Raw genomic sequence first — 25038 nt, forward strand, 5'->3', positions numbered from 1 at the left:
ACCTTGCATTTTGAGCGACCAGGGTCTGCTTCAGCCCTGGGAATCATCTACCATCCATCTCGGAAGGAGACGAGCGATCGAAGCAAGTCTTTGTTCTTGAAGCTGCATGAGACCCAATTGCTCGCAGCAAGCCACTGTTTCATGGGCGCTCTGATGGTGAGTCAACTGCTGTCGTGTCCAATGTGCCTGTCCCTGAACGGCATAATACGACACGACACGACACGACACGACACGACACCTCAGGCTTCTTGTCGTCGCGTATTCGGGTGCGCTTGCTTAGTTACTCGAGGCCTTTGGCCAAGAGCTTGCCGCACTCCATCGCCGTCGTCAGAAGCTATGACGGATGCAAATTCAAGCTGCGGCTTGCCTTTTGGGCGAGGCTCTGGAAGCGGTACGACTCGGGGGCGCGACTGCGGCCTGCCTGCAACCGGTTCCCCCTGACAGTTCGTAGCAAAACTCGAGTCCAGGCGGTGAGACGCTCGAGGCCCATTGGCCGCCGCGGCTGTTTCTGATGCGAGTCCATCATGGCCGAGGGGACGAGGCGCTTGTCGACGGGTACGTATGATATCAGAGACTCTGGCTGCTCTGCGTCTGCCTGCATATCCCGCCCCGATCCGGGGCTATTATCCACGGGCCTTACATACTCTGCACTGTACGAGTGGAGTGAGATTGTGTCAGAGAGCCTGCAGGAAACGCCCTGCTACCCTCTACGCACGTATGCAGTCCTCTACGCGTACATGCAGCAGCATTCCCCTCTTGTCATGGCCATGGTCAGATCATCCCAGAAACTGCTGCAGCCCAGTGTGGAATTTCCCGGTCGAGTAGCGTAAGCGATGGACGCCCGCAATGGGGCACACACGTGCGTGTGGCCCGCGTGAAGGACCATGTACCGGACTTTGCTTGTTGCTTACCATTGCGCCGGTCCTGAGCCTGTCCCACGTCACCAAAAGAGAAAAAAAAGCGTAGCCACTGTGCTGCCCTAAGGCGCGCCACAGCACTGTCGCTTCTGAAGCCTGTATTACGGTGAGCGATGCTCCGAAGCGCCGCCTAGCCAGTATGCACATGTCCACCTGATCAAGCATCGCCCATGTCGTCGATGCCGTGATGCCTTCGATGCCCCTCGTTGCTGCTGCCAGCAGCCGAAAGAGCGGTGGGAGGGCTGCCCAGCCATGCATCCGAGAAATTACACACTGCCACACGGCCGCCCGGTTCGAGTAAGTTGGCTTGACCCGGAGTACGTACCCAGCACCACCTAAGACGTTTGTCACACTGGAAACGGATATCACGGGAGCTTGCTGCTGCACCCATGACATTGACATGCTCCGAGTAGTTCCTCGGATAAAGACAATCCAAGGGTCGCGGTACCTAAGAGCCATCCGAATTCCCAATCCGGTATGTAAATCTCCGTCAGTGTTCGGTACTGGCTCGCGCAGATGCGAGTTAGGGAAGAAAGAGGCGAATTTCGGTCGCCCCACTGTGGGCATCATCGCATGCTAAGAGCTCAGTAGCTTCGTCAGTAGCGTCCTTGCCTTCACATCATCTTGACCGCGACTTTTTTGATACCATCACGCCAAATACCTAGTGCATTATGGCTGATCTTTCCTTTCACTCGTGTCGGCGTCACAGCGAGATGGAGAAAGGGGAGTACCCGCAGCATTGAATGCCCTTCAAACTCCAACAACTGTCCGCGACCATCCTGACTCGCCATTCACTTTAGCGAACCCATCTGAGCTTCGTCTTCCAGAAGATACCTCAGGCACTCGGCCGTTTCAAAAAAAGCCGCCGAAACCATGTGCGGACCCGTCCGCTAGGGCCGACGATCAGCGTGGCATTCTGTAGCGCGCTGCCCAATGGCGGACCTGCGACACCTTTTGCCCTTCACCACTCGACCTCACTTGTCCACTCGATTCTCTGACTAGCATATGCAGCATTTCTCAATTAGGCGCAGGGTGACCGGAAACCGGCGTCGGATCCGCATACCTTTTCAGATAGCACAGAAAGGCCCATGTATGTCGTAGTCCGGTAAATTTACGGCAATGAGGCCCCCGTTTCTACTCGTCGTGGCTTACAGCTAGCACCATGTCAACATGCAATGTACTCAACTCATCACACACTCACAAGGCACCCAAGTGGCCGAAATAATCAATAAAAGAGCCTATGGGTCAGCTTCCTTTGAGTTTCTGTGCTACTATCCAGGCTCTCACCCACAAGTCAACAACCCCGTCTACAGTGCCTGCGGGGTTAGAGTCGTAAAGCAGAGGTCTCATGTCATAGAACAGCCAGTAATACAGGGATTGATGCATTGGGAAGATATAGGAGCAAAAAGATATCGCGACAAACGGACCTCCATACAGAAAAAGCTTTCCCTTCAGTCACAGAAATTGATGAGACGAGAGTGAAGCGAAATGATTTTAACGACCGGACCTCCAACTGAAGATCATGATCAACATTTTCTATACATTCCAGGGTCTTGAGCTTGCATAACAAGGAAAATACGTAAAAGGCAGGAAAAGAAGGACCGATGCTTACCATGCTTATGTTGATGGTATTGTCCAGTCGGGCGAGAGGGAACACACAGACACGTCTCTTTTTTTGCAAACGCAATTTCTTAAAAAGAAGACAGTATCGCATTATGCAAGCTGTGTAGGATTTGCTGGAACATAGCTGGAAAAGTATTGCCATCCTATCAACTCAGACCGGAAACACGCAGTCACCACTCCTACATTCCCATCCCCATCCGCATCCCCATCACAACCCTCTTCCACGTACAACTACGAAGTGGAGTCGTCGCTCAAAAATACAGGGCGGCCTATCCTTGTATGCTACGTGTTGGGTATATGCTGGATGTGTGTATCGAGGGGGAAGCCTCTTGTGACTCTTTGTACTCCTTCCCCCACTTCTTCTGTATCCACTTTGTGAGGCACACTACATAGGCGCCTTGGAAGCAACCCACTTCTCGAACCACATATCTCTTCTACAATCCACTTCGTCGAGAGCCCGCTTTACGGATAACCCACTTTCGCGTGTGGAGCAGCTGTCAGATGATCTGTATAATATCCACCAAACAAGGGTGGGGTGAGCGAGGAATCAGGGTCTGTTTGAGAGGTGGAAATAAAGAGGCAGACTTGTATGGTTATCAACTGCGCATACTGCGCGAAAGGCGAAAAAAAAAAGACAAACACACACGGTAGCAGTGGGGGAGAGTGCTAGGTGTGCAATGCCTCTGCATACTAACTTGACAAACGTGAACGCATACATGATATGACTGTGATGAATAGAGCAAGGTAGGTAAGCAGTCAAAAGGCACCACGTCTATCCATTCTAGCAATCCCAAAGTATATACAGAAGCAAAAAATATCTACAGTCCACCTCTCACTCTATATACACTTTCCCTCACACTCCGCAACCCCTCATCCCCTTTCCCCCCCTACTATCTAGCAGGTAAACAGCTTCGGCCCAGGAATAGGATAAGTTTGCGCTGTACAAGAATTAGCAACCCTCTCTTCACTCAATGAACTCGATAAAGAAAAAAGAACATACCAGTATAAGCATTATACGCAATCCCCGCATCCGTCCCCTTGTACGCCCCAGGAAAGCTCACCAAACCCGACGACGGCTTCGTGCTACCACCCCCCGTAACCTTAAGCTGATGGCATCCTGGGTAAAACTGGGCACCAGGATACTTATACGCCGAGTGCAGCGCAAGCACCTCATGCCTCACAAGATAGTACCCCGCAGCAAGGCACTTGGGAATAGTATACGAAAGGTATCCGCCCGCCACGCGAATAGCATCCGAAGCCCACTTGTTCGATGTACCTTGACGTCCTTCTTCTTGGACCTTGAACCAGACGGCACTGTCATCGCTGCGTTCAGCACGGATGTGACTCATTGAGATTCAACAAAACAGCAGTATGGAAAGGGGGTGGAAATAGAGGAAATGGAAACGTACGCAGACTCCGGCATATAGGCATCACATCCTGTATCCGGGCACCGTGCCATATACGTAATAGAGGGGCCAACGTGGCTCTCAGGCCAAAGTGTCCAGTAGAGCTTGACTTCGGAGCCTGCAGCGGCTTCAGCGTGGAGAGCTGCGGGGGAGGAGCCCTTGAAGCCGCCAGCGGTGTAGCCGCCGCATTGCAGGTCGGTGAGCGTGACGTCCTCGACGGGGCCGTTGCCCTGGATGGGGCGCGAGATGCGTTTGACGCCAGTGGTGTAGGGGTCTTGGTAGGGCTGGTAGAAGGTGTAGTCTTTGCCGCCGATGGTGGCGTTGGAGACGTAGCCGTGGGCTGCGGCTGTGGCAGCAAGGGCGAGGGTGGGTAGGAGGTATTTCATCTTTGTCGTTCTTCCTTTGTTTCCAAATATATCGAAGGAGGAAGAAGTAGAGTGTGGTGTCAAGGAGTGCAGTGGAGGGAAAAAAGGTCGAGGCAAGAAGATTCTATATAAGCTACTTCGAGAAGATAGATGGATAGAAGTCTAGCTCGGTACAAAACCCACCTCGATGCCGAGATAAATTGATACACACACGGTAGTGAAGGCTCTTATAGTAGTACCACCACACCAACCTCGGCACCTAATTCCTCCACGATACAAAAGCCGATAGTTTGCTATGCAAACATACCACAACAAGCACTATTGCAAATGTTTCCGAGAGACTCCCCACGCCCCTCGGTTCATGCATTGGTGCATCGGGACCAAGGAAGGGGGGAAGGGGGGGGGGTGTGAGAGAAAACATGTAGATTAAAAACTTGGCGCGCTAAAGGGTCATCGTGATGTCGAGTAACATGCACACCTTGCCTATTTTGGGTCCTTGTAAAGTGTTTGGAGAAGCCGTTATCCCCGGTCAAAGCATTCTGGAGAGGTTAAGCGAGATAAAAGGTATCATTCTTTTTGTGAAAAGGCCGGCATCCTGGACAGACGTCATTTGACAGTAGGTTGTTGGGTTTACCAATGAAACAGCCCTTCGCAAACAGAGCCAATACAGTCGAACGTGAATGTACAGTTGACAAGGCTCCAAAGCGGGCATCTCTAGCATCCTGCAATGACAGTCACAAGACAAACTCTTATTTGCAGTCATGATTGGTGGTAATAGCCTTTTTGATTTGGACTCGTCGTCTCGGATTGAAACGTTCACACGTGATGTCGGCTAGGGGGTGGGCGGTTGGCGGGAATCCTGCACCATCGGAGAAATTAATAAAGCTTTCATATAGCACCCAGCCGGGTTGCCGGTCCAGGTTTCACGTGTCACTGTAGTGGCGAGGTTGCCTTCGATACTACTATCAGCCTTTTTCTGCAGCTAGGTTGGAATGCGGCCCGGGGACGTGGAGAAAGGAGAGTGACGCAAGCGTAAACGTTTAGATTGCAGTACACTAGGCGAGGCCTTGGCTCTAACGGCGGGAAGCCAAATGGGATTTGGCATCACAAGGGCCTAGAAGTGATTAACTTTACTGAGAGCTAGTATCAGGTGATATAATGTGGCTTCGTGTTTATGCTCCTGTGGATTTAGGTCGCTGCTTCTACTTTGGGATGACGTCAGTGCACTTTGTTGGGCGTTCTTGCTCCGAAGTAAATGGTTTTGACGCTTGATATGTGCATGAGCATGTCCAAAGGGCCGTAAGTGCCCAGATAGTCCTGGATATGCTCATCAATCACACAGCCAGAAGAAATTGAGGGCAATACTCGTGTGAGTGTGGTCAAGAGCCACTGTGTCGAACAGACCTCGCTCTTGCATTTGCTGGTATCGGCCGAGCATAAAAGCACTCGTCAGAATTCTGAGAATAGATATTAACACAGCCGTAGCAAACAATTGGCAGCCCATCCATGAACTCCTGGCTATATTCGGACATGATCGCATTTTCCAAAATCATACCTTGAGCTCCGAAAATATCACGACCCAGCTGTTTTCGTCCCCTAATATCCGGTTGCGCCTGGTGCTTTCTCGTCCTTCTTCAGGCTGAGGAGCAGCTCCCTGAACCGTGCCTTGTCGCTGCCTGACGCACCACCCTTTGTACCCTTTCCACTCAAGTCGACCAACTTCGCGATGCGTTCCCAGCTGGTTCCACCCGCGGTGGTGTCGTCTCGGTTTGCAAGAAACTCTTCTGCCTCTTTCCGTGTCTTGGCAATCTCCTTCTCCTTCTTGTTGTTGTAGTTCTCGTAGAAATCGTCAATATTTTGCTGGGCCTCCTTGATCGTGCTCTGCTTGCGCTCCTCGGCTACTTCATCGCGATGCTGGATTTGGAGGTCGCGGCGCTCGCGCCACTCTCGAATGACATCGGGCTCTGGGGAGTCTGATCGCTGGGGAGTGAATGATGGGGCTGGCTGGCCGGGAAGGAAGGGCAGGCTTGATCCAGTAATGGTACCGCCAGGGGCCATGTGCTGCTGCAGTCAGTACGGTGCCTAACAAGAAACATCCTCTTGCAACACGTGTTACAACCAAGGATGCAGCGCATTACATACCTCGTTGGTAGTGTCAATGGCAGGGAAGGAGCTCTCGAAACCACTCATTTCCTCACCACCAGCCTGGGCCTGGCTGAAGCCTCCGCCCAAGAGGTCGTCCTCTCCATCCTCGACGGTGGCTGTCCGGTCGTTTTCTGAAGCAAACTGGTCGGCGTCGTCGCCAAGGAGAGCGCGCTCGCGTGAGAGAAAGTCATCGGCGTCGGCAGTGTCGCCTACAAGGTCGAAGGCTGCTGAATCACCGCGCGCTTCGGTCTGGCCTGGAGATGTTCAGTACTGTGTTGCGGAGCTGCTTCGGGGGTTCAATGGCTGAACTAACCAGCGTCAATCTCGTCTAATGAAGGGAATCGGTCGGCCATTGTGAATGTGATGTGTGTGGTGGGTGTAGGGAGAAGCGGTAGCGATGGGATTGGCGGCGATTGCTTGCTTCCAAGTGTCTTGTTGGTGGTTGACCCATTGCTACCGTCACCAGCCAGGAGCAGGCTTGGCGAGTGCCTAGCTACGTTTAGCCCGCATCGCTGTTAGCGTCCCCGAGCTCTCCCTCACCTTCGACAGGCCTCATCTATTGTCTTCTGCCATCATCCGTTCGTCATCACTGTAGTCGCAGGCTCTAGCAAGCCTCAAGTTGATCAACTAGAAGTATCGCCAGCTCCTACAGAGTCTGTCTCCACTGCTTTGAGAGTGTCGTGTTGGTCTGGTCGCGTGCGATTCTTTCTTCAGTAGCTGCAACAATTATTCGTGAAGACATTAAGCATGGCCTTTACCGAGGACAGCCTCAAGGCAAAGCTCTCATCGCTCAACGAGACCCAAGATGCCATCTCGACGGTTGGCCAATGGATTCTCTTTCACAGGTAAAGCCTCGCATACTTGACATTCGCTGCACTCTTGAACGCGTCTCACGCGCATGCGCGCGCACTCGTCGCATTTGCAAGATTGGAAGCTAGAAGCTAATACGACTATCTACAGACGACATGCCGAGCGCATTGCTGCTGTATGGCTCCAACGTATGAAGGAGTCGACGCCAAACAAGAAGCTGGTCCTAATCTACCTCGCAAACGAAATCACCCAGACATCCAAGATGCGCAAGAAGGAGGAGTTTCTCAAAGCATACGAGCCCATTCTCGCCGAAGCAACGACCGTTGCCTACAAGGGCTCGCCTCACGAGATACAGAACAAAATCCGACGTGTGGTCGAGGTCTGGCGACAGCGAGCCATCTTCAACCCGGCCGTCCAGCAAGCCATCGAGAGGTCTATTGACGAGATCGATCGCACAAAGTCCACGCGCAAGCCTGCTCTTGGTGGCTCGCTCTTCTCCAGTTCAACCGTTCCGCCTGAGCTCACTTCGGTCGCTCCTCTTGCAACTGCTCTCCAAAAGGCTGATCTTGCAACCAAGCCCGCTGTCACCACCGCAAACCAAGACTATGAGAAACTCACCAACCCCAACGCTGCCATTCCCTCCCCGCCCATGCATGCGGCAGGTCTCGCTGCCCTATGCAAGAAGTTGGCACTGGCTGAGGGCGCCGTCGCAGAGAGTATCAAGGCGCGCAAGGCTCTCATCACTGGCCTGGAGCAGCTGCTTGAGACGAACAAGACAAAACTGGAGCAAGAGGAGGCGCAGGCAACCGATCTGAAGACCAGAAAGGAGGCGATCGAAAGCCGCAAGCGCGAAGTCGAGGAGGCAATCCTCAAGGGCTTGTCCGCAGCAGAGCAGAACAAGATCTCGACTGCACCTCTCCCCGTCGCCGCAACTTCACCCGCAACCGCAACCTTCCCCACCGGCCAAGGCCGTCCCGAAGTCGAAGAACTCACTCCCCCACCCATGGAATCCTTCACCCCCACCGGCTCCCCCCAGCAAAAACCAGCACCCCGCAACGACCCCGTCCCCGATATAGGCGACGACGTCATGCCCGAACCCGCCGCCCACCCCGTCGTCCCTGAAACCGCACCTGCACCCGGTCACCACACCACGCAACCAGATTTTGCAACCACAATGGGCGACCCCAACCAGCATGTCGCTGCTGATCTGCTCAAGAGCCTCCAGCATGCTAGACCCGGCGCTGACGGTGCTACGTACGGACACCAGGCGTACGAGAATATGCACAAGAAGAGGAAGATGAGCCGGAATGCGCCGGATGATGAACTTGCGGCTTTTGCGGGCGATAGGGATATGGCGGGTATTGACGATAATTTCGCGGAGCTGATTTAAAGGGTTGATCGCAAGAGAGAGGGAGATATACGTCACGTATCAATTGAGGATAAAGAGCTTATTTTTTTTCTATTATCGAGTTTTTTTCTTCTCCAATCGTCAATGCTTTATGTATCATCATACACGTGGATTGTGTAGTTATTCTTGTCATGTCATTACAATCACGATGTTTTCCTTTTTCCTCGTTTCACTATTCGATCTTTCTTTGTGTTGGAACAGAAAACATTGGTATTCATAGATAGTAGTGGTAACTGCGTCAAGCATTTGGAAAAAAAAGAATAATGTACAATTAGCCTCACCTTGAACATGTCATGACATGGTATACCATATTTTCAGCCTTTTTTCTGGTCCGGATAAGAACAACATTACTATCCCAATCACTCCTTCGCACTAGGCATAGCACGATTCTTCTCAATCTCATTCATGACGCGCTGGCCCTCCTCAGTCGTAGCATCAATCACGCCCTCTTCCAGACTCAACATGCCGCCTTGTCCTAGCTTCTCTACCACCTCTTCCGCTTCCTCCACACTCATCTTAGCAAGGACCTTGTTCACCTCATCCAGCTTGCCGCTCTCAAGCGCGCGCTGCAAGCCCGGTGGGAACGACTCGAAAATCTGTCTCGCCTGGACTTCCGCCTCTCGTTCCTCGGGATCCGTTGCAGTGGGCTCCTTGGGCGGGACGGAAATGTTGATTTGCGTGTTTGGATCCACGGCGTGCAGTTGGATCTGTTCGACGCCTGCGCCTTCGCCCTGGGGGTTCTCAGCGCGCTCCTTGAGGATCTCGGCTGCGCGCGTCTTGATGCGGCCGTATGTCGAGTCGACGTCGTCGTTGAACATCTTGCCGGCCTGGTGGTCTTTTGTTTGGATGCGCTTAAAGAAGAGCTCTACACCTTGTCTTCCGCCGAGTTGACGACAGTACTGCAGTAGCAGGCCTTGGTGTACGCATTGTCGGGCGTGCTTGGGTTTGCCGTCGAGCTCGGCATTGAAGGCTTCGACTAGGAGGCCGTCTGTCTCTTTCTCGGATAGAATTTCTGGGTGCTGCATGAGGAACTGTAGACAGGCGTACCAGTCTCCTGCCTTGATCTTGGCAAATTGTTGTGCAAGGGGAGACGCAGTGATGTCATCTTCGTTGTCACCGGTAGCACCGGCGACTGTTCCTTCTTCTATGTCGGCGTCTGCACCAGAAGACTGGCCTGTGTCTGATCTTGTGGTGTCTGGTCGTTTGGGAGCATTGAGAAGTTCGACTGTAGTTTCCTTCTTAGCGCCTGTTGACGATGATGCTGCAGTAGAGGCTTTCTTTTTGTCCTCTTCTGCTTTTTTAACGTTGGAATAGTTGAAGCCCTCGTGTAAGTCGTCGCTGGTGATGTGCCTCTTCTCCTCCTTCTCTAACTCTGCCAATTTTGCAAGCAATTGGCTCTGCAGATCCTGTATCCGCTCCTTTTCTTTCTCTAGACCTTTGATAAACAGGTCGTATCTTGGCTCCTCGCTCTTTTGCTCATCTATATCCTTCTTCACCGCATCTACCAGACTCGCCATCATCTGTGGGTATGTGGGCTTGTCTTTTATGTGCTCATGCACACCCTCTGGGGGCGTTGGTGGCCTGTCTGCGCCACCGTCTTTGCCAGCCTTCATGTCCATCATGCTCTCCATCATGGCTTGGAATACAAGCTGGTCATCGCTCGCGCCGCTGCCCTCCGCCTGTTTGTCCTTGTGCGACTTGAGCGCGGTGAGGAGGCGATCGACGCGCTCTGTAAGGCCATCGTTGATGATGCGCTCATATTTTAGTGTTTTTATTTGGTGACGGCGCTGCTCACGCTCCTGGTGAATCTGGGCTTGCTTTGCGCGGATAAATGACTTCTTGTCGACATTGGGGTGTACTTCGATGTCGCTGTCGTCGGAGAGCTCGAGGGCGTCCTTTGCGAAGAGTTAGAGGCTATCGCAACGACACGAGAACCACATGGCACTTACCCACTTGCTGTAGTTGATCACCATGGCGGACAGTATCTGTGTCGGCTGTTACAGTGCTGTATTTGTTGTTGCGATTCGACGCTGGACTTTGTTTGGGATTGCGGGGTGGTTGAAGTGGGATGTCGCGTTTGGGCCATAGCTCGTCATCGAGAATGTTCGACAGATTTCACCCTCATTCCATCTTCTCCAGTCGCACGCGTTGGGAGGATTATGTAACTTCGTAAGCAATGAAGTCTCACAGTATTCCGATATGCTTTGTTTACTTGCAAAGACCCTCGAGAAAATAACTCGCCAAGTTGGATATCCTTATTCTACTAGATGAGAAGATAGCACCAAACATTTCAGAACATGTAAAGAGATTTTGTGTTTCATCGCACTGAGCTTCAGACATAAAAAAAATAAGTCTGCTGAACCTTCTCACATTGTCCCATGTAACAAAACTCCCTGCAAACCATTCATCCATCCCATAGCCCCCTTCATCATTCTCACCCCCCAGCAACCACGGCCAAGCCTTCGTAAATCTGTCTCCTAACCCGCGAAAATGTCGCCGCATCGTTGGTCCTTGGATCAAAATTTCCATATGCGCCACCATCAATCTCAATTTGACCCGTGGCCGTCTTCCTGACCGCTACAGTGCCATTGACAACCAGTATACCCTCGCCACGGAACTCGGCTTGCATACCATTTGCATTCATGAGCTTTCTGAGATCGGCAAGACGCAGGTCGCCCACATGGAAAGGTTGAGCGACGGAACGAACTGCCGTCGCCATGTTGGCAGGGACAACGTCGAGGACAGGCGTGTCGTTATTGTTATCGCTCGAGACAGGGATAGCGGGAGCATCAACACGGGCCTTCTTCTTCGCAGGTGTGTCGGCTTCTTCTTTCATTTCAGGTTCCAGGCTGGCAGCTGCAAGACGGCCCGTGATGGCCACGACGCCCATGCCACGGACATTCTGCCAACGTAGGTTGCGCACCATACTTCGACTGAGCTTAACACTCCATGCATTAGTGTCGACACTGGCGTCAATTACCATGCCCACAGTGGGTGTGAAGACGCTGACGGCGCTGGCGGAATCAGTGTTGGCATTTAGCGCTATGCGGCTGATTTCTGCAAGTTCAAGGGTTTCGCCTTGCTCTCCGCCAACAAAAATCAACTTTCGCGGTTTGATCAGGGGAATCAGCTGCTGGATCGTGCGACGGTCATGTAGACCCGAGAAATCGACAAAAGCTATCCGACACTGGATCTGGAGCGCTTCAGACTCGATAATGACCTTGGAAGGACCTTCCACCTTGTCGGGGTCTTCCTCTGGCTCGCTATCCGACTCTTCGTCTTCGCCCTCCCGGCCTTCCCTTTCTTTCCGCCGTTTTTGTTGCGCAGTTGCCTTGACATTGTCAACGTTGTTGGCTAGGTCATCCCATCTCCTCTTTTGACCAACAGCATTTTCCTTCTTTGCATCCTCGCCACGGAGTGCCTCCCCGGCTGTGTTGTCCTCCTCTTCGGCACGCGCAAAGTCTTCTGGCCGGATGAGGTCGCCAAAGTCATCCGTCCGGCGCTTCTTCGCCTGGAACGGAAACATTCTCTCTTTGCCTTTCTTGCCCTGCACTTCGTAGTCGTAGACATTTTTGCGGCGGACGAGTACATTGACGCCAAGCTCAGCATCTGTCATACCGAGCTTGTTGCGTGCATGTTGCAGAGCAACAGTCGCATTCAAGGCTTTTCCTCGATACCCATCCCCAGAGCCCTCTGAACTTTCTGATTCAGTCGATGATCGATCATCCACCACGTCCGCGGATGTTTCCAGCAAAGCTGCGTTGTCTCCACCCATTGTAGTTTGTCGCTGCCTTTGACTAGCCAAAAATTGCTGATAAAGTGGGACCTCATCACCCTCTAATGCGGCCGCCCGTACGGTCTTCCATGGAATTTGATCACCCGAAGCATTGATCACGACGGTAGAAGGTGCATCTTGTCCTGGTGACGTGTTACGCTGATTCCACAGGTCCCAGAGATATCTGCCTAGCCCCTTTCTCTGTGCACCCAATTCACCTGATCTTTCGGTAAGGATGACGAGATTCTTCTCATCAGAGGCCAAACTTCGCAGGGCATCTTTGGAGAATCCCCACTCGAGTGTGGTGTCGCTTGCCAGAATCACGCGGGGTCCATCGGCAGCAAGCATACGAGCTACGCGTGTCTTGCGCTCCAGTAGTGTGATGTGCCTGAAATCGAATGGAATCTTGGCCCTGTCCTCATCCTTTCCGCCTTTATTCCTCCGATCCTGATCTGCTGCGCTTGCTTCGAATTCTTTGACAATGCCTTCCTCCATCCACTCCAACATACTCCGTACATAACGCATCGTTGCACCTGCTGTCCGGCTCGCAAGATATATCTTCGCGTTGGTTAGAGGAATATTACTGCCCTCTGCTGTTTCGCGGTGCCAAGTTTCTTCGAGAAGATATGCAAGCTCAAGAACACGGGCACTAGAATCTGAGGGAATCAAGACGGTTCCACCATTGGCCACTGTCTCCCGTATCATTTCAATCAATGCCTCGTCTCGTTTGCTTGGTGGCTTGGCGACTTTGACCATGTCGGTATTCCTACTACTGCAGATCAAAGCAGTTGGACGACGCAGCTGTTCCAAAACTTCCGAACCACCAGTGCCAGGACCTCCGAGCCATGCAGCTCCGGAGAGAACATGCTCTCTCGCCTGGTTCCAGTCGACGGCATATACGACAGACTCCATGCCATGTTGAATGTGCCATATCGAGCCTCCCAGTGTATGTCCAGCGCTGTATGCAGTAATGGTAAGACCGTTCAGTGGCGGCGAGTGAGGCGACGGAATAGGCTGGTGTGGCTGCGAGTATCGTAATGGGTTGATCCTGGCAAAGTAATCGGCGATCTCTTGAGCGGTCGGCGCCTGAAGAAGGATATTGGGGTTCTTTCCACCCTTGAGTGCCGAGGAGAAAGAGTATGCCGACTCATTGAGGGCTTCAGTGGGGATGATTGACGAGGCAAGAGGCGTTGATTCGTAGAGGTCCTGGAGGAGCGTTCGACCGAGTGATATGACGGGATTTGTTGCGTAGACAGGTATTCGCGTGAACAAGGGGAAGTTCTTACAACAGTGTACGTAGGCGCCGAGATGCGCAGTGGTCGCGTGAGTGAGGAGGATAAAGGAGAGTGTGGGAACATGTCTGGAGCATCGGGGTTAGTCGACCTGTATGTATATCGTGTGTATCTCTATGGTGCAGTCCCCCGGGCGCATGTGCAGCTCGATTTGGGAGGCATAAACACTATCTGCACTGACTCGACCATGCGCTCAGAAACCTACCTCTCGATTTCCTTCAGCTGCTCTACGCTAAAGTCCTCGTCCCAACCAACATCTATGAGGATCTGAATGCCACCGTCGAACTCTAGCAATGACTGTGATGCTGGCGACGAGCTTTGCGCGCCCAGCAGGGGAGTGAAATTAAACATGCCGGCCGTCGCTAATATTTTGGTTATATGCGACTCTTAGTCTCCAAGCGCATAGTGGTAGGGCTCGGGCTGGATTCACGAGTCGACACTGTTCCTTGATGAATCTGTATGTAGTAATCGGTGAGGAATGCCCGCAACGCGTCAGAGCGCGACTGCGCCCGGCGAAAGGTTTATCCGCCGCCCGAACACGCAGATCGTCCGTCCAAGAGGGTTGGTTGTACAGCATCAAAGCCATGGCGCTGGTTCACGGCATTTGGCCACGGCTCGACTAATATCAACAGATATGGCATTGCGATTGCGGAAACAAATAGAAATCATAGCACAAGACGCAACAACATGGCTTGCAGGAGGCTTCAGACATGTAAAATCAAGAGGACAATGGAATCGAAGCCGACTAATGCAATTGGCCGCAGCGCATCTCATTCGGCGCTTCCTGATTGCGCCGGCGAGGAGCTTCCACGGATAGAGCCGCTTGGTTGCAAGTGCAAGAGTCATGGCTGCATCTTGGGTTCCTTGTGTGGAGAAGAATGCCACTGGCAAAGGCCATGTTTCTCTCTAGTAATGACAGTCTGCTCGGAGCGAATAAACTCAAAATGTCAGTCGATCATCCGCCCGCACACGCATCTGCTGGAAGTGCCGGGATACCATGCGTTTCACCACGACGGCTGACGGTGGGTATTGGACGGGATTGAGGAGTACGAATCGTCGTCCAGCTGTGGCTGTGAATGAAGCGTAGTGCTTGCAGAGGCCTGCCAGACTGCACACACACACACACACACACACACACACACACACACACACACCAGGCTTTCCATTTCACTCTGCTCGCACCACACTCTAGGCGGAACTTCGGATCGAAGCCGGCATGTTAGACATGCCAACCCGCCGCAGACATGCAGCTTTCGTATTGCCCATCCGACGACCCGTATGCCGCCCACCTCATCTGAGTCTCTCCTGATTGAGAATATGCCAACGCAACCGTCGCAGAAGACGTCATGACAGGTGTCAAGAACCATCATGGTTCTCCCTGGCACGGCGATACTAGTTCCTAGTTGTGCCCACTCGGCCCCAGAAGTCTCTCGAACCTCGCTCAACAATTGCTGCACATGCAGCTGCCGTCTGCAACTATCGGCGGCGTCGACGACCTTGCTAGCGAATGGAACGCCATGGCGATCCTAAGTGACCCCGCAGCGAATCCCCACCACTAGTTGCTGCAAGTCATTCGCCGTGTCTCCTCTCGGCTGCATGCGCCCGTTTCTTTTCAAAACACGAAAACGGGCTAATACCCACAACCCACCGGGGAGGAGAGTGCCCCCCATCACACGCAGGGACACCGGATCTGACCCCTTCTCCAGCTCATCCTCATCCCATCCCCCTCAAGTAACCACCAGACCTGGCCCCGAGGGTGTGATGCGTCATGACACTCGTCAGCTGCGGACATTGCGGTCCAAAAGAGGCTCATTGTAGTAAATTGGAAACGGCAACATCGAAGCAGGTGTGGGCCGCCTAGCTCCACATCGCCATGAGACGGCCGAACCGAAACATGATACTTTTCTACCGACTCATGCTGGCTGGGTGGCTTCGACTGCTTGATTCGCCCACAAGAGTTGGCGGCAAGCTGCACTCCCAAAAAAAGCTACCGCCGTCGCTGAAGAAAAACGCCACAGTATATGCTGCCCAAGTCACATCTCGATTGGGAAGTGTGTCCAAGGACAAGATGTGCCTAGCATGCTACATATGTACATACGGACATAGACGCATGCTATGTCCGTACATGCACTCTGCACTAAACTCACTGACGAGCGTGGCAATTGTCTTTCTTCTGACGACCCCGTCATAGCGTTCGGCTGGGACCGAAGGCAGGTCAGGGTACTGCGGAAACTTGCCAGGAGCCAGCGCTGGGAGCGTGCCCCCTTTGTGCCCGTCGTCCCGCTCCGGCCGCAAAGTAACCAGATCCTCAACACGCAGGGAATCGCCTCGCGCAAAAACACTGCATACTCCAAGATTTAAAAAAAGAAAAGAAAAAGAGGACTATCCTAGATCGTCGGCAGTGTACTCGCCACGCAGGTAGACGCACACATGAAAACTCGTCAGTTAGGCCCAAAGCAGCGCTAGATTGATTGTAAGCCGATTGTGATTGCTACTCGCTTACACGCGTCGTGATTGCGGGGACTGTGCATGCGAGCTTATGACATCTCGAACAGACTTTGGCTGGCCGTTACTTTGCGAGCCTACCAGCCAGGACGGCTGTCGACGTGAGGATCCCTTAGGCCTCGCCATCCCTGACATGTGGCTTGCTGCTGGAAACACTCAACACAGCCTGGTCGATTATCGGCGTGTTATGATCGCCTTTGGTCCTGCCGCACAAGAACGCTCTAGAGCCGCAGCAGCGTGTCCGATTCGACCGGAGCACAAGTGTGGAGAAGTAGCGTCGTCAGGTCACACACGCAAAGCATCGCGGAGATGTAGCACGATATGCTGGGCGTCTGCAAAGTGGGGCAGATAATCGACAAAGGGCGCCTTACTACTCCTAAGTGCCGCGCGCAGTTGCTAGCCGTTCCAGTGCCTGGTGGTGAATTCATCGTGTCTGAGTGGTGACAATCAGCAGCAGATCGAGAAGAGTGCCGAAAGCATGGCCAGCCGAGCTTGGCTGTCAGCAAGTGGTCAATCAAAAGGGTATCGGACGCGTGCAGGGCCTACTAGGGCGTTCACACCACGACCTGCAGCCTGCCCCCTGCTACCGCCGGGTCACCAGCTTCGACGCTGAGAAGCTTGTGCAACCAACGAGGAGGGCGAGGTGGCTAGCAGACGAGCGATGAGATGAAGCCGCTCCAAAGCGATTCATGCACCATTCGATACACAGACTAGCAACATCACGTTTCAATGCTTCATCAGGTTTTGCAGAAAACTCCAGACAATGTAGCGTTCGCGCCAGCGGGATGGACGGGCAAGTCAGCTGCGGCTTTCCAATACAATTGCCAGCTGTGCTCAACACTGTCCTTTGCCTGCCCGGTGCTGGCCTGCGAGCGTCGGTCGAGTCTCTGCTTTAAGTTGATGGCGGCCTAGGGTCATGGATATAGCGGGACTGGTGGATTACTTCTAGGATTATCCTCCATTAACCAGTTTGGAAGCGACTTGGTCCTGCTGCTGCGACGCTACTTTAACACACACTATATCCTCTCGCCTGCCTACCCTACCTTGCTACGTTGCGTTGCGTTGCTGCGTTGCCGCGTTGCCAGGCTCGAGCTGTCCGGCCCTGCACTCTAATACCTAGTCGACATATCCCACCCGTTCGAGCACACACCATCGCCACGCCTTTTATCGCGCCTCCGCACCCTCCCGCGACTCATCTCTTACTTCGGCCCTTTCAACCATCAACATCGACATTGACATCGAAACATCTCCCAGTGAACTGGCTTTGCCCCCCATCCCTGCCTGTCCTGGTCTGTGTTCAGCTCAGCCGTTCATCTCGGAACGACGCTCTTTTGCCGTTAGTTCCTCCCCAACCTTATTGGATGTTCCGCGGCGCCCACGACTCGCTAAAGACGCATTCCCCCCGCTCTCACGCAACCTACCGTGCGATCGCTCGAGGCATCAGAAGCGGACCGCTTGGACCCTCCTACGACACGCTGCCCATCTTCCGCTCCAGCAGTTGCCGCACCGTTCCACAACTAACCTGTGCTTTTGCGAGCCAGCATTGACCGGCGGTAACACAAGATAACTCCTGGTGGCTGCTTTCCTGCATTGCGCCGTGCCGCATCCACACGCACGCACTCCCCCCTCCCCCAGCCTGCCAGTCAGCTAGCCAGCCAGCCAGCGTCTCTTACTTTGCGTAACCATCCGCGCGTAGAAACAACCACACTTCCAATGCATGCTCCCTCCTACCAGTAGTCTCCCAAACGTCTCCGACTCTTGGACCGAATGATCTCAACCAATTCCTTCGGCCCTTCGCCGCCAGGCGCGCACACTCGGATGAGCACGAGCTCATCGCCACAGCCCTCCATGTCTTCCGCTAGCGACTCCCCATTTACCACCCCCAACTACGATTCAAACGTATTCACCATCCCAGATACAACGTCAGAAGAGAGGACAGACGGACGAACAGCATCCCTTGAGGTAGTGCCAAAAGTGGAAGAGACGGAGCTGCAACTGGCCGATGTCAAGGAAGAACCATCTCCGGAAGACGCACCCATCTCCCCAACGGAACCAGTTCGGATAAGACGAGCCCGTGGTCGACCAAGGATACACCCTCCTCGCTCACCAACGACCCTTGCCAAGCAAGCCAAAGCTCGATCAAAGACTGGCTGCACGACATGCCGGAAGCGAAAGAAGAAGTGTGACGAGACCAAGCCATTCTGTAATCGCACACCCAATCCCAACGCCGCCAAGTGTATGCTAACGATGAGTAGGCTTGTCATGTCAAAAGAACAACATTCATTGCGAAGGCTACAAGCCTGTCGAGATTTGGAAGAGCGGAAAAGAGCGCGCCGCAGAAGGTTTGTAGTTCTATCTTACCCCCTTTGCTTTTTTAAAGAGTCAGCCAGGCTAACAATGCAACAGCGCGGAAGCGAAGTCAAGATGTTAAGTTCGAGCTGCCGCCTCTGATGGAGGGCGTTGAGAACGATCTCGACCGCAATCTCCTCCAGCATTTTGTCAGCAGGGCCAGTGCCGTACTCACCTTACACGGCGACAAGTCGACAAACCCTTTTACCAAGATCTTGCTGCCCATGGCCCTCCAGCACGAAGGCTTGATGCACTCAGTATTGTGTCTATCGGCCTCTCACATGTACTCTGTCAACCCATTGCAGGAGTATGAAGACAGGCAGGCTTTCCATCGAGGCAAAGCTCTGCAGCTTCTCAAGCACGATCTCGAACGGCAAAAAGCCGGCGAAGGCGGGGTCATGGTCTATGAAGACTCTAATGTGGCACAGATCCTTCTTCACCTTCTACATTCGATTTGCGACGGCAACACATCGGGCGAATACCGGATGCACATGATTGCGGCAAAGCAGATTGCGATGAACCAGAAGTCCTCCAATCCAGAATTCCAGACGCTCTTCGACGAGTTCTTTTACTACCATTGGATCGCTAGCCAGATCACGTCTCTTGATGGCGCTGAGGTACCGATGATGGACGATTTCAACCTACCTTTCAAGATCAGCCCGGAAACAGCGGGGCTCATCGGGGTATCGGACGGCCTGTTTGGCTTCATTTCCAAGATTAGCAACCTGCGACGGAAGATTCGTGCCCGTATCGATGAGAAGCTTGAGCCCATCATGGACTATGAAGCTCTGCTCTCAGCACATGCTATCGACACTGGTCTGCGTGGATGGGTGTGCCCTCATACACCGGGATCCCCTCGCTACACAATCTCGATGCTGTATCGCCAAGCGACATGGGTCTATCTATATCGCACAACCAAAGATTCAAAGCCTCATCCCTTTATCAAGAGCGCTGTCGATGACGGTATCCGATACATTAACGAACTACCCGCAGAGGGTTGGGTTCAAAGCAATGTTCTCCTGCCCCTCTTTTTGATTGGGTGTGCAGCGTTTGAGGAAGAGCAGCGTGTCGAGATCAACCGAGCTTTCGCCGGACTGATTGCATGCACTGGACTAGGCAACATTGGATTTGCAAAAGAGGTTGTTGATCAAGTTTGGGAACTCATGAGCTCTGATGATCCAGAGGTACAGAAAGAGAGCTGGGACTGGGAGCGTCTGATCAACGCCCGTGGATGGGATTTCCTGGCGACTTGATGTGGGATAGGAGTCGCTGGGACACTTCGCACATGCTTCAGCCAGCCACAAACTGCCTGAGGGGATCGCGATATGCTTGGCGCGTCATTTCCGACTGCTTCTCCTGGATGAGGCCTTCTCACTGTTTTCACAGTGTGGGTCAGGATGATGTAGCCGACGCTGAAGACAGGGTCTGTCGCGGTGCACGGCTCTCATGGCCACGAGAAAGCTGCACCGTGACGCAACACCTCGGCAGCATATTCGGCTCCCAGGGTTTCTTATTCAAACGAGGATTGTAAGGGCGTCAAAAAGGAGTCATGGATTGCTTGGTGGACCGATTGCGTGGTTCTTCGACGGCTTTAACGAGGGTCGGACCGGCAGCGATGGGCTACATGTACGAGCCTCACAACCAGGTTGCATTAGGAGTGGGTCTTTTTTTTTCTCCCCTTTCACACACATACGGCGGTACTGCGTTAGGGTAACGGGGAAAACGGCTTTGTTTTGGTTCAGCACCTTATTTTTGTTCTATTTTTTATTTGTATCTCGCTTTTTCTACCATGAGCGTCGCTTGTTTTGCTTGGCTGCCGTTTAGTTGCAGGATCCTTGCGCATCACAACACTTTGCTTTGGACAGCGTCCATGTAAGGTCGGATGCATGGGTGCATACCAACACGCACACGCACGCACGCACTTACACATACACGCCCGCACACACCTACACACCTACACACATATTTCAAACACACACACATACACATTCACACACACACACACACACCCCAAAGCGTGGCGTTGACGAGGCAAACTCGTACACATGGCATTGCAGCACTTGTTGAATAAGGACCGACTGTAGTTTGCAGGCATTCTGTTTTTTTCGTTCGTTGCGATGACGACACGTATGTATGCATAGGAGGGCAAGGTATATACAGCGCGGCACAGCAACACGCATCCGATATCTCCACTCTTTGCTTGCTGGAATCTGTAACATAGACTTGGGGAGGGAACCCATGGCAGAGCAAGCGATTGACTGATCTACCTCGGTGATTGAAAGTGAGGCACAAGTGCGCATTGCTAAGATGCAGCTGGTCGCTGGGCTGGCTGGCCTGCTTGCTGTCAGGCAGGCTGGTTGGCATGCTTTGGATGCATACTAATGCGTACATGGCTGGCTGCAGGCTCTCACGACCGAACCATGCCACAACCCCCCCGACCTGTCCACCTTGAAGCGGGAACATGGTTCTTTCTTCCTCCAATCCGCGCATGCACCCGCAACCCAACACTCTGGCGGGCATCCTTCGCGCGTTTCGTCGGAACGACGATATTTGGATGCATGGGGAGAGGAGTGGGAATGCGGCCGAGTCAGTAAACCTTGAGGACTGCAGCCACAGACATCTCACAGCGCGCTGGTGCATTTAACCGGCCGAAGAGAGCGGGAGCGTTCCCAGCGACCGCTCCAGAACCCAAAGGTTGGAACAGTAGGCTGCTTCTGTGTTGCTCGCGTACAGTATTACCAGCCTGCTACTGGTACGCAGAGCAGAGCCACGAGACGAGGGACACGAATGCCGACAGGCAGATCGGCCCAAGGTACCAGGGTCAATCTCCGGCAATGCGTGGGGGGAGTGCGCCACTCGGTCTCATGTCCAGTCACAGTAATTGGGCGTGGGCCGGCCTGAGAGGCGCTTACTGGAGGCCTACTCCTACGGTTGCGCTCTTGTCCGGTCCCCAGGTGGTGCAGGCCCCTCGAGTACCGCCGCTTCACCTTCCTAGCGGGCAAGGATGACGGCATGCCCAATACCAGCAACACGAAGTATCATAATCAGCATACAGGCATCAATCGGCCCTTTTGGCCTTTGATGACCCCAGATTGCATCTGACTGGCCAAGTCCCCGCCTCTTCACCCTTTCCCCCCCACGCTTGTCAGGCAGGGTTTGTGTCGTATACTCCATACCATGCGATTGTTGGACATGATGTAACTTGACTCAAGGGACCTACTATTTTCCATTGTCCAGTGTACCTGGCACTAAGTATGAAAATGGCGTTTTCGCAGGAACCCGACCACAAGCATCCTTCGTGTTATGTGCAACGTTGCAGCCATAAGGTACATGTGCGCAACGGTTCATGGGAGGGGGGGGGCATGGTACAAGGGTCATGGATGACGTTCGCCCGAGAGCAAGCCTTAGTATGGGCCTGCCACAACGTCCTTTCGCAGCTTGGTACATGTTGCAATGCATGCACACCAAGCTGAGCCGCTGTTGCTCTTCCAATCTCGTCTTCAATCTCCGCGAGCCCGGGAGCTTATTCCGGGAAGAGCAGTGGACATACATACACTATCATCAGGGCGATAACAACATCAAGGCAAGCAATCACCGTCTGTCACCATCGGAAGGGGGCCTCAATTTCTCTCTCCACAAGCCGACCAGATCGCCCCGTTATCCGTTACCTCGCATTCGCAATCGACAAATCAAGGGTTCTCTTCTCCACGACCCGTTCACAGCGGATCCACTCGTCACGCCAACTTGGGACTGACACAGGCAAGACCCGTTGATGCTTCTCAATAAAGTATCCCGCCGCACGTGCAATTCCCCTTCACCCGGGTCTGGACACTTTAACCCGCCTATGTCACGCATATTATCATTATCAAAATGGCAAGACTGATTACCGTGCACGCACATTTCAAAGCATTCAGGCGATCCTCCGAACGCCTTGGCCTGGAAATTATTTTATCAACTTTTATTTTTATTCTGGTTCGCCGCATAACCGTTTACTAAGCGCACGGTGCCTGCATATCGTCGACCGATCATTATTTTTTTTTCCTTCGCCCCATTATGCATAGACCACCTTTGTCATGGGCAATTAAGAGCAGGAATAGAAAGAAAAGACAAAAAGAATTCTCCGTCGTACAAGGTACATGACCAGAATGGTGGGATGCCGTTCCCAGACTCTGGGGAATGAGGACCGTCATCAATTGTGCATTGTCTCTGCCTGAGAGGTCCGAGGCAACGAGAAGAGATAGGGCTTGGTTTTTTACGCCCGTCACATGCATCAGACATGTGGCTTGCACGTGGTCATTGGGCGCCTTATACCGTTTTGCTCTGGAGTCTGGGTTCGCTCACACCGATGTAAGCTGCTGTGTACGTATGTGTGTATGTGTATGTGGCTAAACTCGCAGGCACACCACGGCGTATGCCGACGCAAGCCATCTGAAGTAATTCGTCAACAAGACCGGTGTGATTTGCGAGAATTACGGGAATAGGGAAAACGTGACTGATTTTCCATGCGAACCAGATGTTCTGGGATAGAGGTAGTCATACGTGAGGCGTTGTCGTTTCGCCTCCCAGTGATGCACCTGCAGCTGACACAGGGAAACAGGGTTTTTTGTGTCAGCTACGCGTGGCTTTCGGGATGATGGTGGACGGCCAACCTGAATGACAGGCCGGGGGAGGGGGCCGCTGGGCCAGCCCTGTTCTTTGTCTTGCTTTGATATTATCAGACCATATCTGAGTATGAGGACGAGAAAAGCGTGGTGGAGGAGTGGTCGTCGTCGTGGTTCGATCGGAAATTGCCGCCGCCGTGTGACTTTGGGCTCATAATCATCTATCAGCCCAAGTCGAAATAAAAACAGTGATTGATATCGTTATTGCAAAAACTCGGTATTGCGTAAGGTAAGACACTCTCCGGGGTTGATGACGATCATATCATGCATGCTAGTGAGCCGCAATAAGAAGGGGATGTTATTTCCCCAAGGCTGACGACTGATCACCACGGCGGGTTGCGGATACAGATGTTAGTGCTGGGTACGTATAGCGGTAGTGGAGGGCGACGGGAGGTCCCAATAGGCTGGGCACGGTATCCGCTTGCCTTGCAACTATCATCGCTCAATATTGCCCAGCCTCAAGCATAACCAAAACTTGCTGCCTGCGAGTAGTTTGTGTGTGGGTGCTTAAACCACATTTGTATACATGGAATAGAGTCATGATGCTCCGCGGAGGCAGAGTTAAGATGCAGGCGGACGACATGAGATGTGGACACGAGATGAGATTGGGAGGGAATGGACATGGACACAAAGATTTCGGCAATCGTTACCGTCGCGATTAGTGCAATGCACCTGACGCATAATCCACCCACCTAGCCACACCATCGCGCAGTGCAACATTGATCAAAGCGCACGATGGACTATCTCCCGCTTTTTTTCATCTATGGCCCTTTTTTCCTGACTCTACGTCGATGCACAACACTGCACGATGATGCAAAACCCGCATACACAAAAAAAACCAAGTCACCACAAAAAAAGTGAGGCAACAAGCCGAGAAAATTGGATCTTCATACATACACAGCAACAGAAAAAAACCGGAGGTAACTACGTACACAGTATATCAAGTACAAATAAACCGGGTCTCCCCATCGGCCCTTTTTCTCTCTCTTAACCAAGGAAAGTGGCAGATGGCTTTCCCGCTTCTCTTTCCCCCCGCTTTGCTCCCCGTTGTTCTACCGCGCGTATTCCCACATAACCCACCAACAAATCTGTATGCAAGCCACACACACACACACACACACACACACACACACACACACACACACACACACACACACAACACGCAGCTGCAACCAACCAACCAACCAACCCTACATATACATACATAAGTACGTCTCGTATGTACGTACCCTCCCCCCGCCGATCCCCCCCAAACGGCCTACCAACCTCCTCTTCGTTCGAAATAGCACACATACATACAAATATAGAGAGCACTGTAACTGCACAAGGAACTAGTCATGATATCGCCTTGGCATGAGTAGTTAGTATAACAATAGCGGGAAAGAGGAAAGGAGGCCGGAAGTACCCTTTCCCTTTCCCATTAAGTTACTTTTCTCAAACCCCTTCCCATTCCCCATCCCCGCCGCTGTCGCCGCCCCCGATCCCCGACCCAATCGGACATCTACAGTCCCAGACGGGAAGATCAGCAACCGCTTTCCCTTTCTTTTTGTCATTTTGCAAGCCATGAATCGCTTGGTGTTGCCTGGGCCCACCGCCGCCGCCGCCGCTGCTGCTGCTGTGCACGGCAGATAGGGACGGACGATGCATGAAGGCCCCCCAAAAAATCCGCAGCTTTCATGGACAAAGTATGAGAGCTAGCGAAACGGATTTCAACGGAAAAGGCGCGCCTTGTCACAAGTAAAGTAACGTCCATGTAGCGTTGTGGGCTTGCTGAATCCAGTG

General features: G+C 52.9%; 9 protein-coding genes across 9 annotated transcripts; 4 read left to right on the forward strand and 5 right to left on the reverse strand.

Annotated features, from left to right (window-relative positions):
• Positions 1-524: 524 nt before the first annotated feature.
• Positions 525-1497, forward strand: COCVIDRAFT_104580 (hypothetical protein; the record flags this gene model as incomplete). Its single annotated transcript, XM_014699071.1, is given in 5 exon segments — positions 525-826; positions 967-1023; positions 1080-1214; positions 1331-1392; positions 1412-1497. The coding sequence occupies 5 exon segments, from the start codon at positions 525-527 to the stop codon at positions 1495-1497; spliced, it is 642 nt and encodes a 213-aa protein (XP_014554557.1).
• Positions 1498-3434: 1937 nt separating this feature from the next.
• COCVIDRAFT_104581 (lytic polysaccharide monooxygenase) lies at positions 3435-4332 on the reverse strand (the record flags this gene model as incomplete). The annotated part of the gene is made up of 3 exons (XM_014699072.1): positions 3435-3478; positions 3541-3854; positions 3950-4332. 3 exons carry the CDS (start codon positions 4330-4332, stop codon positions 3435-3437), a joined length of 741 nt encoding a protein of 246 aa, XP_014554558.1.
• Positions 4333-5907: 1575 nt separating this feature from the next.
• Positions 5908-6809, reverse strand: COCVIDRAFT_28381 (hypothetical protein; the record flags this gene model as incomplete). Its single annotated transcript, XM_014699073.1, has 3 exons — positions 5908-6372; positions 6454-6710; positions 6770-6809. 3 exons carry the CDS (start codon positions 6807-6809, stop codon positions 5908-5910), a joined length of 762 nt encoding a protein of 253 aa, XP_014554559.1.
• A 394-nt stretch (positions 6810-7203) lies between these two features.
• COCVIDRAFT_28382 (hypothetical protein) lies at positions 7204-8656 on the forward strand (the record flags this gene model as incomplete). Its single annotated transcript, XM_014699074.1, has 2 exons — positions 7204-7301; positions 7417-8656. The coding sequence occupies 2 exons, from the start codon at positions 7204-7206 to the stop codon at positions 8654-8656; spliced, it is 1338 nt and encodes a 445-aa protein (XP_014554560.1).
• Positions 8657-9033: 377 nt separating this feature from the next.
• Positions 9034-10647, reverse strand: COCVIDRAFT_104602 (hypothetical protein; the record flags this gene model as incomplete). Its single annotated transcript, XM_014699075.1, has 2 exons — positions 9034-10569; positions 10624-10647. The coding sequence occupies 2 exons, from the start codon at positions 10645-10647 to the stop codon at positions 9034-9036; spliced, it is 1560 nt and encodes a 519-aa protein (XP_014554561.1).
• A 461-nt stretch (positions 10648-11108) lies between these two features.
• COCVIDRAFT_17724 (hypothetical protein) lies at positions 11109-14092 on the reverse strand (the record flags this gene model as incomplete). Its single annotated transcript, XM_014699055.1, has 2 exons — positions 11109-13809; positions 13947-14092. The coding sequence occupies 2 exons, from the start codon at positions 14090-14092 to the stop codon at positions 11109-11111; spliced, it is 2847 nt and encodes a 948-aa protein (XP_014554541.1).
• Positions 14093-15410: 1318 nt separating this feature from the next.
• COCVIDRAFT_104668 (hypothetical protein) lies at positions 15411-15563 on the reverse strand (the record flags this gene model as incomplete). Its single annotated transcript, XM_014699076.1, has 1 exon — positions 15411-15563. A coding segment is annotated over one exon (153 nt), but the record flags the coding sequence as incomplete, so codon positions are not given.
• Positions 15564-17399: 1836 nt separating this feature from the next.
• COCVIDRAFT_104639 (hypothetical protein) lies at positions 17400-17813 on the forward strand (the record flags this gene model as incomplete). Its single annotated transcript, XM_014699077.1, has 1 exon — positions 17400-17813. A coding segment is annotated over one exon (414 nt), but the record flags the coding sequence as incomplete, so codon positions are not given.
• Positions 17814-18094: 281 nt separating this feature from the next.
• Positions 18095-19848, forward strand: COCVIDRAFT_28385 (hypothetical protein; the record flags this gene model as incomplete). The annotated part of the gene is made up of 3 exons (XM_014699078.1): positions 18095-18449; positions 18502-18588; positions 18653-19848. 3 exons carry the CDS (start codon positions 18095-18097, stop codon positions 19846-19848), a joined length of 1638 nt encoding a protein of 545 aa, XP_014554564.1.
• Between the last annotated feature and the right edge of the window lie 5190 nt (positions 19849-25038).

This window comes from Bipolaris victoriae (genome assembly GCF_000527765.1).
Source record: "Bipolaris victoriae FI3 unplaced genomic scaffold scaffold_67, whole genome shotgun sequence".
Taxonomy (NCBI): Eukaryota; Fungi; Ascomycota; class Dothideomycetes; order Pleosporales; family Pleosporaceae; genus Bipolaris; species Bipolaris victoriae.